The following is a 19,122-nucleotide window of genomic DNA, read 5'->3' as shown; positions in this document are numbered from 1 at the left end:
TTGGTAAAAGACTGACAAGTTTCCCCTATGATTAAGAACAGGAGGGTGTCTGGGTGGCTCAGTCGCTTAAGAGTCTGCCTTCAGCTCAGGTCGTGATCTTGGGACTGAGTCCCCACGGGGCTCCCGGCTCAGCAGGGAATCTGATTCTCCCTCCGCCTGCTGCTCCCCCTGCTTAAGTGTGCTCTCTCTCTCTCTCTCGCTCGCTCGTGCTCTCTCACTCTCTCTCAAAAATAAATAAATGATCTTAAAAAAAAAAAAGACAGGACAGGAATGTACAGTCTCATTACTTCTATTCAACATTGTATTGGAAAGGAAGTAAGGCAGACAGAGAAAGACAAATACTGTATGATCTCACTATTATGTGGAATCCAAAAAAAGCCAAACTCACAGAAGTAGAGATCAGATTTAATAGATGGCAGATAGGTAGGTAGGTAGATGGATAGATAGATATGTAGATAATAGAACAAAATAATTAAATACATATATTAAATGTTATTAAATGGTAAGAATAACAACAATCGATGTTTAGAAAGGAATCTTGAATTCTTAGGCAATCGCTGAAAATGAAAAAAGGAGACAAGCAGGCCAGGTTGGTCCCTGCTTGGAAGCACGATGCTGACGAACTACTTACTGGAGGAAGCAACAGAAATCCAGACGCTTCTGCAATGATTTGCGTCTGGGAATTGAGGCTGGGAGGGACAGAAGGGGAGAAACCCAAGGGGGATAGGATTTGCGAGTAGACCCTTTGGAGTGAGAGAGACTTGGGACCAGATGCTCCCTGTTCGGCCACTTTCTTGCTGCTGAATTTGAGCAAGGTATATCACCTTTTTGGGGTTTTATATCTTTCTTTTGCTATGAAGTCGATCAAACTGACTTTCTATTCAACGTGTTAGGACTAAAGTAAACCATTCACGTAAAGCTTTAAGCATAGTGCCTAGTATGAATTTAAGTGGGTATTTAAGTGTATGTGACTTTAAGAGGCAAGTAAAAAAATTTTTAGAGAACTCCACTTCTGGAGGTGTCTGGACCCAAGCCCAGTCTCAGCCCAGGAGAGACTGTTCCAGACAGCTCTGAAATGAAGGGGCTCACAGATGCCCAGTGGGCTGTGAACCCTGGGATAATCCCCGTAATCACACTAATTAATGTTTCTAGAACTTCACAAGCACCTTCCCACTGCCTCACATACTGAGTTGTGGTGAGAATAAATGTGATACACATAAAACCCGGCCCTGAGTAAATGCTCAATAAGTTTTATTTCACAGTTGAGAAAGCAGACTGACAGGCTCTCACTAATCCAAAGCCATAGAGCTAAGAAGTGACAGCCTGGACACATGGGTGCCAGACCCGGAGCTCTGCAGCAGCATGAATGCCTCTGCCCCTTGCCACAGACGCTCATGTGTCAGAGCACGGCCATTAACATCTGAAAAGCAGCTCACAAGATGCACTCTGTGGAGTTGCTTTACCGCCTTCTGCAACTTCGGAGAGATTTGCGCAAAAACAGGAACAAAAACTGAGGTGTAAACTCAAATCTCTTGGCTCCCAGGGGAATTTTTCCCCTATATCTTCTCCTAAACATGCCCACCCAACTCTTTTCTAAGTTGTGTCCTATAAGTCCTTACAATGAAAATTCCTAAAGCTCAGAAGCTGCCATTTATTTAACCTACACACCTCATTTGCTCACACACAATTACACGCGCACGCACACACACCCCTGCTGTCATATTACACAATACTAGCACATCAGGGCTTATAAAATAAATGGGACACAAGTAGGGCAATTGGCAGGCAGAGGGAGAAGCAGGCAGAAGTAGGCTTCCTGCTGAGCAGAGTCCGATGTGGGACTCGATCCCAAGAACCCGGGATCATGACCCCAGCTGAAGGCGGATGCTCAACCTACGTCCTTAGCTGTGAGATTTAGACAATATCAAATATGCAGCACATGGTACATCAGAGGGTGACAAGTATTACACAGAACAATAAATCAGAAAGTGAAGGTAGTAAGTTTGGGTATAATTTTAAATAAGGTCGCCAGGGAAAGCCTCCCCAAGTGGGTGACATCTGAAGATAGAGAAGGCGGAGACACTAAGGAATGACATATTTGGCAAGAGTCCATCTAGGGCTTTCCAGAAGCCTTTGTCCTACACAGGGCTTTCCTAAATGCCTGCTTTACCTCCTTGTTCCTCAGGCTATAGATGAAGGGATTCAACATGGGGGTCACCACCGTGTAGAGCACGGACACCACTCGGTCTTCCTCCGAGGACTGGCCAGAGTTATCTCTGAGGTACATGAAGATGAGGGTGCCGAAGAAGAGGGACACAGCCGTGAGGTGGGAGGCGCAGGTGGAGAAGGTCTTGGCCCGGCCCCCTGCAGAGCGGATCTGCAGGACAGCCCTGATGATAAACAGGTAGGACACCAGGATCACCACAACGCAAAGAGGCATGACGAAGATGGCAAACACAATGATGACCACCTCCTGGGTGTAGCTGTCCCCACAGGTCAGCTTTAGCAGAGGAGGAAGGTCACAGAAGATAAAGTCAATCTCGTTGTTCCCGCAGAAGGAGAGGGTGAAGGCGGTGACCGTGCAAACAAAGGCGCTGGAGAGACCGGCGCCATAAGCCCCGGCCACTAAGCCCCAGAGGGCCTTCTCGGTCATGATGGTGACATAGAGCAGGGGCCGGCACACGGCCACGTAGCGGTCATAGGCCATGATGGCCAGCAGGTAGCAGTCAATAGAAGCAAAGAAGGTGAAGGAGAAGAACTGTGCGGCGCAGCGGGAGTAGGACAGTGTGGCCCCGTGTTCCAGCAGCACGACCAGCATCTGCGGCACGATGGCCGACGAGTAGCATATGTCCACAAACGAGAGGTGGCCGAGGAAGAAGTACATCGGGGTGTGCAGCCGGCCATCCACGCGGATCATTAGGACCATTCCCGCGTTCCCCAGAAGAGTGAGTAGATAGAAGCTCAAAAACACCAGGAAGAGAGGAAGCCCCCACTCGGGATGCTCGCTGAACGCAGTGAGGAAGAACCCGGTCACTACGGTGCCATTCCTCCCGGCCATGCGTCCAGCGGGCCTCGGCGAGGACAGACGGGAGCAGGTGCAGGGGTCCTGAAGACAAATGCAAGTCATTTCAAGTAAGAAAGCTTCAATTAGGGTGTCTGAGGGGAGGCACTGGACTTGAAAAAACTTCTCAGTCTAAGTGGAAATGGACAAATGCAGACCTCGCTGTAAGATCAGACAAAAGGTGGGGCACCTGGGTAGCTCCCACCCTTAGGCATCCAGCTCTTGACTTCCACTCAGGTTAAGATCTCAGCTGCTGGAAGATGAGCCCCGCATCCTTTCTGCACCAGGGATGGAGTCTGCTCTAGATTCTCTAGATCCCTCTGCCCCTCTCCCACTTCTCTCCCTCCTGAAAACAAAAACAAACAAACAAAAAGATAAAAAGTGATGAATGCCTCTAAAAAACTGGACAGCAAGTGATTCTCTGACTTACAAGTCGGCTCTTGTATTTGCATCTCTGTCCCCAATTAGCTATTTGATCTTACACAAGACACTTAACCTCTCTGAACCTCAATTTCCTCTTCTGCCAGAGGGGGATCATAATATCTGCCCTACTTAGGAGATAAGGTTAATGCATAGATTAAAATAAATGCAAAAGTGCTTTGGAAAGCTAAAAACACTCCATGTATATACGGTGGCTATTTAAAATTTAAAGTGAATGTTTCTTAAGGAAGGAAAATTTATATTCTATGAACAAAGGACCATGAACCCAAAAAAAAAAATGCCCATTAGGAATCAGCAATAAGCTCTGCTTGTAGGAATATTTTTATTCAGTCTAAAAACAGGCATGTTTAACAAACAGCTATTATCCTAATTAGAGTTGGCTGGCTTATTAAGGGCTTTGCATTTGTTGTTTTTTGTAAGTGCTAGCAATAACCCTGGAATCAAAACAACAACCATCCGCTCTTTTCAACACCTAACAAAACTCAATAAGCATTGTTTGGTTCTTCTCACTGTCCTGGAAAATAGCAGTAGTTTAATAACAGACAGCATCCAAATTTGAAAGCAGCAATATTTCTTCAGCCTGGTGTCTTAAGGGCTGTTGGAGGAATCTCGGCTAATGGCTTTGGAGTCCTTGTAGGGTTGTAGAACAGGGATGTAAAGGAGGACTTTGGCTCCATTTGATGACCTGATGGAGCAGCAGCCAGGCCAGTACAGAGTGGACCCATTAGGGAAAATAACAAAGAAAAGAAGTTAGATCTAGAAGCCATGAGCTGGGCACCGGACTGTCCTCACCTGAATCTCTCTTACTGATGCCTTCCTCCTCTGTGTAGTGTTTCCTCTGCCAGCAACCTGCCAATCAGAGAAGTCCTGTGTTCTAGGTCACTCATGCAAGATGTGTGACCCTAGGCAAGTCACCTTTCCTCTCTGGACTTCAATTAACCTTGTCTTTATTCCCTTCAATAATCAACAACACAGCAGGAGTCCATAATCACAGCAACCTTGGTGAGCTGAGGTGGCTTCCAGACCTCTATGTCTGTCATCACTTCACAGAGTCCCTCCCTTTCCTTTCACCTTGACAAAATAATAAATCGCTGACACTGGGGGTTCCTGGGACTTTGTCAGACTCAAACAGTACAGCAGGGTTAAGGGACCAGCCTGAGCTTCGCATCCAGCACTAAACCTCACTGGAGATGCTTCCTATATTCACTGCCCCAGCCTCATGCCTGAATTGGTCCCAGAGGGGAGTCTCCAGGGAGAGACAATTTATGTTATGTGACTTCTAACGAGGTGTCTAATATCTGTGAGCATTTCTCTCTAATTTCCAGCTCCAAAAGCCCCATCTCACATCCTGCTTTCACTCAGCAGCAGCCAATGGGGTTGGTTCCTGGCCTTGCCTCATTCCTGCCTTGTGCCAGAAGGATGGTGCTTTTTTTGAAGATTTCCTGTATCTCAATTGGGAATATTGTCAAATGTTTTGCCCACTGACACTCTAGCCAGCTCTAATCTGATCCCAAAAGTAGACTGTTTTGTAAGCACGGACTTTTGATCCCCATCGCCAAGATTCACTGGAATTGGTGACTCCAAAAATTCACCCTTTGGCAGAAACAGACTCATGCAAGTGTGAAGCCATGAGACAAATTGTCGGGGAGGCAGGTGTGCATGAGAGATGAACAGACTTCTACCAGGCAAACTGAGTAAATTCTTTATGGTGATCCATCTCTCCTCCAGAGAACTGGTTCCCAAACTGGTTCTCCAGATGCATAAGAATTGCCCAGGGAATTTATTTAAAACATGAATACCATCATCTCACCTCCAGAAAACTCGAGACAGAGTCTCTGCCGTGGGGCACAGACATCTACCTTGTTGACAGTCATCCTAGGTGGTTCCAGGGAGGAAAATAGGCTTACTGTCCTTACAAGTTTGAAAATCATTACATACTGTACCTTCCATGTGGAAAATCATATTGCAAAGCAGCATATTAAATGATCCATGAGGTCCTATCATTGAGAGGCCTTGCCAACGAGGGGTGCTTGGTTGGCTCATTCAGTTAAGCGTCAGACTTCTGGTTTGGGCTCAGGTCACGATCTTGTGGGTCATGGGATTGGTGCAGCACTGGGATCTGTACTTGTCCCTCTTCCCTGGCGCCTCCCCCTGGGCATGCACATGCACTCTTTTTCTCTCTGAAATGAATATATAAATCTTTAAAAAAGAAATCTTGCCAAGGTTCCTAACCCACCATTTCCCAAAAATATTTGACCACAGAACCTCTTTCTCCCTGAGAGCAGATTAGCATCCTGCAGAACTCAAGTTCCCAGGGGTAGATGCACCTTAGGCAGTACAGCTCTGAAAAAGCTCAGCTGTTGACCCAATGCCAAACAGCAAAGCCATAATGGTTCCAAGAAAAGCCATCTTCTGATGACTCATCATCTTTAAATCTGGCTCCTTCAAGTCTCTGCAGACTGGCTGTCCCAAGAGCAATGGTTCCCACTGTGAAAGATATTGGAAGGAGTTCGGGTGGGCAATAGCCTTCTTCCAGATTCATCCCTCAGGAGCTTTTTGAAAAGACTCCTCCTTCAGCTCTGAGTAGGGTCTAAGGATGAGCTCCTACAGTTCTGCATCAGAAATAATAGTGACTCTGCCTCACTCTTTCCCCAGAAGAAACAGGATGCTAAGACCATCAGAACCTTACTTTTGGGAAGCTCTGATAGAATTTTAAACCACCATCAGATAATTAGTAAAACAGTTTGGTCACCATGAAACCTTCCCCAGAAAGAAAGCAGTATACTCAAAGAATATAGACCAAAATCTCACATTTGTGACCATTGGGGCCTATATAATAGGAAGTTTAGAGGTCTGTTGCTAAGACCTAAAGATATGGCAGACTTCTGTCTCCTGGTTTAGAGATTCAGGGCTTGGTGGTCGTTGAGCCAAAATGTGAAAGGGAAAGTCAATAGAATGATAATAGCAAAGACCACATAAGCTGCTTACAGTACACCAACCAACTCTTCTAAAATGATAGACGGCAACAATGATGATGATGATGGTGGTGATAAATAGGTAAGTAGATGATTGATGATAGATAGATATACAGATAGATGTATTAGCTGATTGAATCCATGCAACAACCCTATGAGTTAGGTACTGTTATTATCCCAATTTTAAGGAAATGAGAACATGTAGGACAGACAGTTGAAGTGGATCACCAACAGTGCCAAAGTGAGGGACAGAACAAGTGTTTGAACCCAAGCAGTCTGGCTCCAGAATGCACACTCGTAACTCCCATACTCTATTGCAAACCCTCATGAGGATGTCTGTGGACCTCATATTTAGAAATAGTTGGAGTGTTCCTCCTTCTACATCTCTAGATCCTTTGTAACCTTTTAGGAAGACGGGACTGGACTTAGACATGGGACATGCATTGCTGAGTAAGCAGATGGTGGTAGAAAATTCTTGGGGTACTTGGCCAGGCAGTTGCTCCTTCTAAGAATTATTACTCCCAACCATGGAGAAAGGATGGAATCAGTATCATCCTCCGCCCCTCAGGCCCCACTCATCTAAGGGCAGATGATTGGATGAGGAGAAAACTCAACCTGAGTTGATCACCAGGGGTAATCCTTTCTTCTTCTAAAAGGCTCTTTTCTTGAACTGCTTTAAGTGAGTATCTGTTCCTTGTAGCCAAGGAGTCACACTTCACAGCCTGCTGGAGGCATTAGGAAAGAGGGCAGGTTTGGGTGTAAACAGGACATATCCTCAGCTCTCATTCTGGGATCCATCTCTACTGTCTTCCCCCATCCATACCTGGGTGGATCTCATGCCAATTATTCAAGGTTAAAGACTGCCTAGAGCCCACAAATTTGCTTTGGTGGCACTTTTCCTGATGTTACAGTTCATCATCGGTGCCCCGCCTTCACTTTATGCATTGTGGAACTGATGGATTTTTAGAGAATCCCATAAAATGCTAGAACTACAGGGGGCATGAGAATTCAAATGACTGGGGCTTTCCAATTCTAGGCAAACAGGCTACTGTCCCCAAACAGGGAGACAGTCAATGGTTGGATCAGTTCATTTGATTCCCAATCCGTAACTTTTTAAGATCAAACTGGCTAACTGGCACCTTATCCAGTGGCCCTTTACTTCCCCCCAATACAGAGGAGGCTCCACATAAACATGACGAGATAATCAAGTGAGTTCTTCTTGATTCAGTTCTAGTTCTTCAAAATGCATTATCTTGCCCTTCCCATCCCTCTGAGAAAAGCATCTTCCACTCCCTCCTTGATAAGCTGCCTCCAAGTTTTCTTAGAGCTTCTAGATCTGAACTTCCCAAAATGATGGGGCCAGAAAAACATTAGGGATCCATTCCGCTCCTCATAAGTGTGAGAAAAAGATTCTAAAAGGGGAATTCTTACAGTCATTCTGGACTTCTTGATGAGGTCTTCTTTCTTTGCAAGCAACAAAAGCCCAACACCTAACATGGTTGTAACACACAGAAGAATTCCCTGCAAGATTCTCAAAACCTTGGGAGGTACACGGAAGAGTGCATCTAGACATTAGGGAACAACTGGGACGGGTAACTCTCGTGACATCAGGAATTTCTCTATTGTCCATAGCTGTCTCTGACTATCAGCTTTAGCTTTTCCCAACCAAATTCTTCCACAAAGTAGAAAAAAGTGGCTACTGGTTGTGTCCATACCTCACATGCCCAGCTTCTCCAACACACACACATACGATGAAAATCACTTTTTCTGGTGCCAAGTTTAAAAAAAAAAAAAATTCCAAGGAAGACTTCAGATGTCATATGGCCAAGGGACAAGGTACTAAGATTGGCTTAACATTGGTCAGGTGCCTACCCCAAGGTCAGTCAGTGGAGCCCAGAAATATGGGTTCTACAGGGAAGGGAAGTGCTCATGGGAACTCATGGTCAGATTTCCAGGTGGGAGGGGATGCTGGTGTGGACATACAAAAGAACAGATTTTCACCACACTAAGCTATGGAGAATCCAAGAAATTCCTGCTGCACCTGTGCTTCAAGGAACCCACAGAGGTGGTGGCTAAGCAGCAACTCTGAGAAGCAAGAGGTGGCAGAGCCAGAAGCAGATGTGTCACTGGTGTTTAAACAGTTCACATTTACATCCTGCCGAAAGACCTAACTGCCAGTAACAGGGCATTGGAAAGACAATTGTTGTGATGTCCTTCAGCTTTATGCCTGACCACTTAAGGACCATGCAAAGTGTGTGAAGTTCATCTCTGGCCACTCCATCTTCCTTGGCTTGATTGCCCATTCCCATACTTCTCCATTACCTAGACTCGGGGGCTCCCTCCTTCTAACCCATGCTCGGAGAGGGCTCCCTTCTGAACAGAGTGGCTGGTGATGAATCCTGTGTGTCCTCTTCTCAAATAATTGATATTTTAAGAGTTAAAGCCCAGATATTTAGAATGTCAGACCACAAAGGGACTCTTAGAATTCTCATATTCCAGCCTCTCCCCAACTTGGGGGGTGGAGAAATCAAAGTACAGAATTGGGAATTCCCACATGGAAGGACCCAGACCTGGTGAGTGGCAGGCACCACCCAGCATTCTTTCTATCTGTCTACGGTCCCCAGGAAAGAAAGCCACATGAGCTAATTTCAAACAAAGGAATTGAAAGCAAAGCAAGAGGATTAAGAGGGAATCAGGCTCATTCTTGACACCTTGCAAATCATGGCTTATTGCTCATGTCTACTGCAATCAATGTACAGTGATATCTGCTAACTTGAGCTACTGCTGGAAGAGCTATGGCTTTTCTTTCTCCACCTCCTGGAACAAGTAGTGTGGTCCCCAGGACCCCTCTTTCAGGTCTGGGACAGAAAAGGCTGGGAGAGTCTCCTGAAGCCACCAGAGAGGCCATGATACCAGTAAGCCCTTCTTTGACAGCTCCTAGAGGACCTGGCTTATAGCAGTAGAATTCTCCTTGGAGGAAACAATGTTCCAGCAGGCCCTTGAGAAGGGTGAACGGAGGCATCCAGCTGAGCTGCAGCAGGAGACCAGGAGGATGTGGGTAGGGTGTTATACTCACCATTCCCTTACTGAGCTGGAGAGCCAAGGTCATCTCCCCGGAAAACTTCTTTTATTCTACTTTCAGGTATTGCCACCATATACAGAACTTTCCCACAGAAGGCGTTTTCTGATCTGAATAGTCTAGTATGACCTATGCATATTTTTGAATGATTAATCATCAAGTATAAGTTTTCTGTTAAAACAGGACCTTTAAAATTAAAATAACTCAACAAAAAGAATCATAATTTGCTTTATTTGAGTGACTTCAATACAAGAATAGAAAGATGTATAGAATATTAACACCTATTCACAACCAGGTAACCTTCCTGGCATCTTCCTGGCACCTGAGTGGCTCAGTGGGTTAAGCCTCTGCCTTCAACTCAGGTCATGATCTCAGGGTCCTGGGGTGGAGCCCCACATCTAGCTCTCTGCTCAGCAGGGAGCCTGCTTCCCCCTCCCCCTCTGCCTGCTTCTCTGCCTACTTGTGATCTATCTCTCTCTCTCTGTCAAATAAATACATAAATAAATAAAATATTTTTTTAAAAAATACCTAATTCAGAGGCACCTGGGTGACTCAGTTGGTTAAGCGTCTAACTCTGTCAATCTCAGCTCAAGTGTTGATTTCAGGGTCGTGAGTTCAAGCCCCCCCGTTGGGCTCCACCCTGGGAGGAGAGCCTACTTTAAATGAATGAATAAATGAATAAATGGATGAATGAATGAAAAAAAATACCTAATCTAATCCTGTCTGCCCTTCAATACATAAGTGGATACCTCAGGACATTTTTCTTAATCTTCCCTGAGTTCTCTCTATAGAGTAAAAAATATATGGCATCCCATATACAACACAGGATTTGTGGCCACTAGTGTCTACAGACAGTTCAGTTGGCCCCTTCTTGAACAAGTTCCTTTCACTGCCTACTCAGAATTCCATCAGAAGGAGCATTCAGTCTTCTCTTTAAACCTGGCAGCTCATCCTTTTTGTAGTTTCTCTCACTTCATGATGTGCTACCTGCCTTCCAGAAGATTCCAAGAGAGCTGACCTGATGTCTCTTCAGTCAGAAGGGAACTTCACATAACCAATCTGAGCTTTCTAACTCCTTCTTTAACTTTTGCCACCACCTGTAACATGGTTGACATGGGAGCTATCTAATAACATCCCTCTTGTGGAGCTATGGATTTTCAACCTGGGCTTTCATAACCAGACACGCCACCATTAAATGGATCATATATTTCTTATGATGATTATAACATATATTTTTTATATTTATATTTTAAACATCTTTTCCTCTATTGTAATGTCTTTGAAGATTGTAATGTATTTTATTTTACTGCAGGTGATCTTAAATTGCATATCCTTTGTACATGTTCACCCTGAATCTTCAACCTTTCATTTAGCTGCTTCTTCCAATTTAAAATCTGTTACTAGTCTCCTCTGCTTTTCGAAACTTCAAGTTGCCCCACTTTGCTTTTATGAAAGACCTATATTAAGACCTGTTTTGGCTAACTGAAAGAAATCCAAAGAGGATTTTCACTTTTACTAAGAATGACAAAAGGTGAAAATAACATTCAGCATGTACCCCAAACAGCAAGAAGGGCTCCACTTAGCTCCCTTCCCCAAAACTACACTCAGCTGTTGAACATTAAGCCACCACACCTTTGAACTGTGTCTACAAGCATCCATGCTTTATCTCGATTTATTTTGTTGCATCCATTAGCAACTTGTGTCCTAAGGTGTCAGAAGAGCCTAAGAGAGGTTATTTTGGGAATCTGGGAATGCTCAAAGAAATTTCCATATAAATGACGGTAATTGCTTGTTTATGCCACTTGGGCTTAAAAACATTTTCATAAGAAGGCTCTACTTTCAGATAGCAGAGCAAAGCTCTACTAGAATTCCAAGTATGACAGAGCATTTTTGGCTGACTAAATGTGGAATCATCCCCCGTTTGCAAGGTACTGTCACCTCCCTTTTCTCTCCCATGATGGTTTACATCATTCATATACCTGGGATCTAGTTTTTTGGTAATCCAAGGGACAGGGAGAAAAAGAGCTCACTTCCAGGAAAAAGGATCAACATAAAAACAGAAAATTATATGTGGGTGGCCTGTTCTCTTCTAGTGTCTTAAATTTGATTGAGGAACTACAAGTCCGAGAAATAAAGATCAAAAACTAACGAACTCTGGAAGTTTTCAGACACAGGCTGGGCTATTATAGACCCAGGGACCCAGTACAGGAAAACCTTCCTGCTTAATGTGTGTGGAATGCACAATGCTTGGCCTCCCTCAGGTCAAAAACTCCAAGAACGTAATGTCGGCATCAATGATACAGACACTGCCAAAACTCTCACAGGCAGTGGGAATGGTATAAGTTCACAGAGTGGATTCTTGGCAAACAGCATGACACATGGAGGCTGGGACAGGTCGGGGAAGAAGGAAGACCAGGCTATATTTCCAGTGGTGATAGGAATTGACAGGCATGTGATCCTGGGCATTTTTCAGTGACTCCGTCAGACACCCCCGTGAAGAGTCAAGAATACTTTGAGCAGGTTCAGTTTAATTAACAGGACCCTCAAACTACTACCTCAACCTTTAAACATAAATGTAATCTAAATTTTGAATCCTAATTGATGACATAATTCTGAACTGTCTAGGAGTGAAGAGCACTAATACAGATGTCAGAAACTCACTTTGAAAAGCATCAAAAAATAAGGCGGATTGAAGGGCGAATTGATGGATGGGTAAATGAATAGATTATAAATATGCGATAAAACAAATATAATAAAATATTAGCAGTAGCAGAATCTAAGTTTGAGGTCTAGGGAGTTCACTATACACTATTTTCAATGTTTCTATATGGTAAGGATCTTTGGAAAAGTTTGCAACAACAGTCATCTTGTTTTACAGACACAGACCTGTGAAGTGTGACACACGGGGATTTCCTAGGATTTAACCGCACCTCCTTCTGTCGTTTGTCCTGGGACTTAGAGCTCTTCCCCCAATCTCTGCAGGCAGCCTTTTCCTTTTCTTCTTTTCTCTCTCTGGAACTAAAAGTTCTGGTTCCTTTTTATGCTTTGTGCCATGATACAATCCTTCAAACATGGAGCATGCCTTGAATAATGAGTATCATTATGAGTATCTGAGGCTGGTCCTCAGAAGAGACGATTGTCAGGATTCTCAAAGTTGGAAGTAAATGATCAGGACAACTAGGCTCTTTCAAGAACTTTCCTCAATGCCTCCTTCACCTCCTTGTTCCTCAGGCTGTAGATGAGGGGGTTCAACATGGGGATCACTGTTGTGTAGAACACAGACACCACCCGATCTTCCTGTGGAGAGTGACCAGAGTTATCTCTGAGGTACATGAAGATGAGGGTGCCGAAGAAGAGGGACACAACTATGAGGTGGGAGGCGCAGGTGGAGAAGGTCTTGGCCCGGCCTCCCGCTGAGGGGATCCTCACGATGGCCACGATGATAAACAGGTAGGACACCAAGATCGCCACCATGCAGGCAGGGATGACGAAGATGGCAAACACAATGATGACCACCTCCTGGGTGTAGCTGTCCCCACAGGTCAGCTTTAGCAGAGGAGGAAGGTCACAGAAGATAAAGTCAATCTCGTTGTTCCCACAGAAGGAGAGGGTGAAGGCGGTGACCGTGCGAACAAAGGCGCTGGAGAGACCAGCGCCATAAGCCCCAGCCACTAAGCCCCAGAGGGCCTTCTCAGTCATGATGGTGACATAGAGCAGGGGCCGGCACACGGCCACATAGCGGTCATAGGCCATGATGGCCAGAAGGTAGCAGTCGATGGAGCCGAAGAAGGTGAAGAGGAAGAACTGCATGGCGCAGCGGGAGTAGGACAGTGTGGCCCCGTGTTCCAGCAACACGGCCAGCATCTGTGGCACAATGGCCGATGAGTAGCACACGTCCATGAACGCGAGGTGGCCAAGGAAAAAGTACATTGGGGTGTGCAGCCGGCCATCTGCACGGATCAGGCTCATCATGCCCAGGTTCCCCAACAAGGTCAGGAGATAGATGAGCAGAAACAGGAAGAAGAGAGGAAGGGCCCACGCAGGCCTGTCAGTGAATGCAATAAGGAGGAATTCGCTCACCCAGGTGATGTTCTTCTCTGCCATGAGGTGCCTCACAGCACTAGGATGAGAAGCCAGGTCAGAAGCTATAAATAGGACTGACCTGTATTTCCAGCGGATGTTTACTGGACCAGTACTCTGGACGAAATATGTCACCAGCTGTGTGGGACCTCAGAGATGACTGGTCTTCGCTCCTACCTTCAAGGGAGCTCTGAGAAATAGAGTCATCGTATATGTCAAGAAAGCCAAAATTCTATTCTTAATAGAATGCCTATTGTCTTACTTTTATTGCTAGTGAGCTGGGGGAGCCCCTGTGAGCCAAATAACCATTCTTAACCAATATTCCCCTGTCACTCCAGCAAGGGTTGAAACATGGGGTCCTGTCTACCATGGGAATGTCCATCTCAGGACTCTATCCCTTTTTCTCCAAGACCACCACTCCTTCCTCATTTCAAACACTCACCATCTCTTGCATGGATCAAAAACCACAGCAGTGTACCTAACAGCTCTCCTTGCCTTCAGACACACTTCTTGCCAATTCTTCTTCATTGTGGCCAGGATAATATTTTTAATTTGATCATGTCTTACTCCCCTGTTAAAATCCAGCCATGATACCCCATCATGTATAGGATAGGAGAGTCAGTGGGCTCCTTGGCATGTCAGGAAAGTCCTCAATGGGGAGGACTCTTCTGTGGGGAGGACTCCCTGCCTACTTCCCCATGCCCCTTGCTTACTACTCACTCTTCACACCTGTGGCCACACCCCTCCCTCTCACACGTCTCTCCAGCTACACTGGATTATTTGCAGCTTCTGTAATGCTTCTGTCATCTCTGTGCTTTCCACAGGCCACCCCTTCTGACAAAATACCTACTTTCCCATCCCCAGGATCAGATCGTACTGCTCTCGAAAAAAGTCTCTCTCAAGTCTGTCTTCCCTGGTAAGTGTGCGTGCCCTTGGAACTCAGCACATTATAAGGGTTTAAGATGTCTTCACAGAATAAATAAGCTTATCAAATAAGATGTGAAGCACCTTGCAAAGGGAAAGGCCCTATACAAATCTTCAAGTGATTGTTTTTGTTTTCTGAAAATGTTTAAAAGCAAAAAACATCATTAAAACCAACCAACATTCACAAACATTGTAGGCCACGTGCTTAGGCTTTCCCTTTCCATTCCCAGCCTAACAAGGTGCTTCCTTTATAGGAAGCTGCTATCTTCATTAGAGCCTTTTAGTTTACCAAAAGCAGATTTCATAAGAGCTGCTATTATCCTTAACAATAGAAGCACACAGACAGAAACTGTTCTAAGTGGGGGCACTTGGGTGACTCCGTCAGTTAAGCATCCGACTCTTGATTTTGGCTCAGATCATGATCTGAGGACAGTGGGATGGAGCTTGGGCTGGGCTTGTGCTCAGCGGGGAGTCCTCTTGGGACTGTCTCTCTCTCTCCCTCTCCCTCGGCCCCTCCCCCTGCTCTTTTTCTCTCTAAAATAAATAAATACATCTCTAAAAAAAAAAAAAAAGTATTCTAAGTGATTTCTGTATTAACTCATCTAATCCCCACAACCATTCTACAAGGTAGAAACTTTGATTATCCTCATCTTACAGATGAGGAAACAGACAGAAGGAACTGACGTCACACGCTCCAGACTGCACAGCCAGTAAACAGAACCGTCATTAGTAACAATGCTGCACACAAAAGTGCTACGTATCTCATTACCAGATTTCACGTGCATCACACGTCTACTCCTACAGCCCAAAGGGACGCGCCCAGATATCCACACTGCAGTCCACTTCTAGCTGAAGGCTGATGGGGACTTCTGTGCTAATGGACAGACAGTACTTTGGCAGAGCTGCAGGGCAGCGGGATAAAGGAGATATTTGATCATCTCTAAAGCATTAGATCTTGGCAGCTAGTTGGGCTGATGTAGTGGGGGAAATTATAAATTAAAGAAATTGGATCCGGGGATCTGAATGGAGCATGAGCCAAGAGAACCACATCCGTTTTCTCCCCTGAATCCCACTCCGTCTTTACTGGCCACACCTTTTCCCACTGTGTTCCTAAAAGGTCATTTGTCTTCCATGGCTTGGAGCATGGTAAGGGTGTAGGGGAAAGACTACTGCTCTGGGCAGCAGGAGGTCTGCTGGGTGGTTCTTGTCCTCCCATATCTGCTCAGCTATGACGATGAGCAAGTGACTTAGTATCTCTTAGGGCTGCAGTGTCCTTCCCTCTGCCCCTACACTTCCCTCACAGACACTAAAACAGTGACTCAACAAGGGAATAATAATGTGACCGTTGCCTGAACATCAGTGCCTGCACCATATCATCTTCATCTACCTTGCAAGTTCTGGACTGTCCAGCCCTCTCTTCTCCCTGCCCTCAACCTCTCCGGTTCCTCCATCTGGGAACTCTGGTTAAAATGCACACCTCACCCTGGTTTTTGTTCAGTTGCAGGCTGGGATAGCAGAGGCTGGAGAGCAGCCTGTTCTTATGGGCTTCTGGCACCAATGCAAACTCCTTTAGGGAGAGACAATAATAGTTGATATAAAAGCTCTGAAGTCTCCAATCGATGACTAAAGTGGTCTCTAAGGAAAGGCAATTATTGCTCACGTGGATTTTTAACAAGGCACCTGGTTCCAGTCCCAGCTCCCAAAGCCCTGTGACACACCCACTGAGATTGGGATAAAAGTCCTGAATCCTGGTTCTGCACAGTGCCCTGAGGAGAGAGAGATGTCTTTGCTTTAACTTCTACAGTCAGAAATTGTACACATTACCACCCCATCACAGTGGCCAGATCTGGAAGCAGGATGCTTTATAAACAGAAGTCTTTGATCTGCAAAATCTGGGAAGACAAAGGGGGGAAGACTTCAACAAGACACATTGTGTGTTCTAAATTTGCCCTCCCTAGAGGTCGAATGTTTAATTGTCAGTCTCTCCCTCTCACTCTCTCTCCAAAACAAGTAAAACTATAGGGAAAACAACAGCCTAGTACTGTGCCCAGAGGAGAAATTGGCAAGTTCTTGTTGTCATGACCTCTGCCAGCAATCTGCCTCTTTGACACTGTAACATTTTTGAAACCCCAAATCCATAAGCATTTTGTTAAGTCACTGAATGCCAACATGTCTCAGTTCAGAAAAGGAAATAAGAAAAGTGGGAGGGAACAAAATAATTGCTCTCTTTGACAATTAGGAGAGCCAAAAGAAAATGACACCGCACAGTTCATTAATCCAATACTGTGCTAAGAATTCTAAACAAAGAGCGAGAGATACAAAATGAAACAAACCTCTCCAAAAGAGAAAAGGTGCCTATCCACAGGAATGTGCAATGTGGTAGGTAAGATAACTATCCATCTGACAGGTAACAGGCACTAACTCTTAATCAAGGTGGTGTACACAAGGTGCCATGGGGATTCAGTGTAGGTCAGGATTATTTATAGGTAGAACAGATCAGGGAGGACTTCCTAGAGGAGGTGACAGCTTGGACAGAGGTAGGGGACAGGGATGATAGGCAAAACTCTTCAGGACGGTGAACCAATGGGAGCAAATCTATAGTGGCAGGACAGCCTGGGACAATGCTTCAAATTTTAGCAGCAGCACAGAAGACACTAGGAAGGTCCAGGACTCAGGTAAGGTGAGTGAGGAACTCGCCTCAGGTGCAAAATCTAAGGTATTGCCAAAAACAGTAAACAAGGTATACATTAATGTAATATTATTAAAAAGTCAAAATCAATGCAAAAAATCTATGGGGAACAAAACATCAAGTTTTCAAACAAAGATATCAGTATCATTGATCACTCTTTTGCCACTATCTCTAATGGTTTAGCACAGCAGTGGGACCGGGGGATACACTTGAAAAAGGAAGGACAAGACCAAGGGCTTCCAGGGACAGGTTCAACAAGTGCCTTTTTTTCAAATTTTATTTTATTTTTTCGGTGTTCCAACATTCATTGTTTCTGCACCACACCCAGTGCTCCATGCAATACGTGCCCTCCTTAATACCTATTACCAGGCTCACCCAATTCCCCCTCCACTCTCCCCTCCAAAACCCTCAGTTTGTTTCTCAGAGTCCACACGCTGTCATTCATCTGGGCATATTCCATTTCTTTCCTATCTGCCCTCCACTTAGGAAAAGACCATGAAGGAAGGTCAGCTTAATAAGATCTAATGCTTGCAGAGAGGCTCCTTAACTATTTCAAAGCCCTCTCTTCATTTCTTCTCACTAGAGCCTGTGGATTGAGAGATAATTCCTCATTTTTACCAATGAGGAAAAAGGGCAAGAGGATCCTAAGGTCATTAGTTACTTGGTGAGTGGACTAGAAATTTTGTCTGTCCTGTGCATACTGGTTGCTAAGGGACTCTGCCCAGACCAAAGCCCTGACTGCTAGAGGACATTTTATTTTTTTTTTTTATGACCCTCCACTCATGCATTTATCCACCAAGGCTCATTGGGTGAAGAGGTGAGTCCTCTGGGCTATGCTGTATTAACAGACTACCTTAAAATCACAGTTGACTTTACACAGTACATTTTTTTTTTTTTGCCCACAGAAAATCCAGCATGGATTGGGTAGTTGTCCCTCATCTTATAGCTATGATATTTGAAACAGGTGGTTTTGAGAAGACTCAAAATTCTTTATGTATTGTTACACACCACAATCAAATTTTTAATATCTCAATACCTTCCATTTATTTTATTTGTTTTATAGCTCTGAGTCCTTATTTAAATTCCAGTTGGTCAATATATAGTGTAATATTAGTTTTGGGTGTACAATGTAGTGATTCATCACTCACATACAACACCAAGAGCTCATCACAACACGTGCCCTCTGCGGGTGCCTGGGTGGCTCAGTCCGTTAAACGTTTGCCTTTAACTCAGACCATGATCTCAGGGTCATGGGATCAAGTCTTGCATTGCACTCCCTGCTCAGTGGAGAGTCTCTTTCTCCCTTTCCCTCTGCCCCTTTCCCCACTTGTGCTCTCTCTATCTTAAATAAATAAATACCAGTGTAATTTTTATCGGAGTGGCATTAAAAGTATAGATTGCTCTAGGTAGTATAGACATTTTAACAATGTTTATTCTTTCGATCCAAGAGCATGGAATGGTCTTCCATCTTTTTGTGTCTTCTTCAATTTCTTTCCTGAGTGTTCTGCAGTTCCTCGAGTACAGATCCTTTACCTCTTTGGTTAGGTTTATTCCCAGGTATCTTATGGTTCTTGGTGCTATAGTAAATGGAATCGATTCTCTAATTTCCCTTTCTGTATTTCCATTGTTAATGTATAAGAAAGCCACTGATTTCTGTACATTGACTTTATATCCTGCCACATTATTGAATTGCTATATGAGTTCTAGTAGTTTGGGGGTGAAGTCTTTTGGGTTTTCCATATAAAAAATCATGTCAGGGGCACCTGGGTGGCTCAGTGGGTTAAAGCCTCTGCCTTAGGCTCAGGTTATGATCCCAGGGTCCTGGGATCGAGTCCCGCATCGGGCTCTCTGCTCAGCGGGGAGCCTGCTTCCC

The 19,122-nt window shown here is 44.8% G+C and overlaps 2 protein-coding genes across 2 annotated transcripts; both read right to left on the bottom strand.

Moving 5' to 3' along the window:
* Positions 1 to 2,113: 2,113 nt before the first annotated feature.
* LOC101693454 (olfactory receptor 9Q2-like) lies at positions 2,114 to 3,058 on the bottom strand. Its single transcript, XM_004777610.2, has one exon. It carries the CDS (start codon positions 3,056 to 3,058, stop codon positions 2,114 to 2,116), a length of 945 nt encoding a protein of 314 aa, XP_004777667.2.
* Positions 3,059 to 12,733: 9,675 nt separating this feature from the next.
* LOC101693203 (olfactory receptor 9Q2-like) lies at positions 12,734 to 13,660 on the bottom strand. Its single transcript, XM_013048487.1, has one exon. The coding sequence runs from the start codon at positions 13,658 to 13,660 to the stop codon at positions 12,734 to 12,736; it is 927 nt and encodes a 308-aa protein (XP_012903941.1).
* Positions 13,661 to 19,122: the final 5,462 nt, after the last annotated feature.

This window comes from Mustela putorius, unplaced genomic scaffold (assembly GCF_011764305.1).
Source record: "Mustela putorius furo isolate JIRA1106 unplaced genomic scaffold, ASM1176430v1.1 tig00000127_pilon_pilon_pilon, whole genome shotgun sequence".
In the NCBI taxonomy this organism is placed as follows: Eukaryota; Metazoa; Chordata; class Mammalia; order Carnivora; family Mustelidae; genus Mustela; species Mustela putorius.
Note: the sequence above shows the minus strand (reverse complement) of the source record. Positions and strands in the feature narration are given on the sequence as shown.

What these genes read in the sequence shown, in the direction of transcription:
- LOC101693203 (XM_013048487.1), bottom strand. Translation starts at nt 13,660, where the DNA reads ATGGCAGAGAAGAACATCACCTGGGTGAGCGAATTCCTCCTTATTGCA.
- LOC101693454 (XM_004777610.2), bottom strand. Translation starts at nt 3,058, where the DNA reads ATGGCCGGGAGGAATGGCACCGTAGTGACCGGGTTCTTCCTCACTGCG.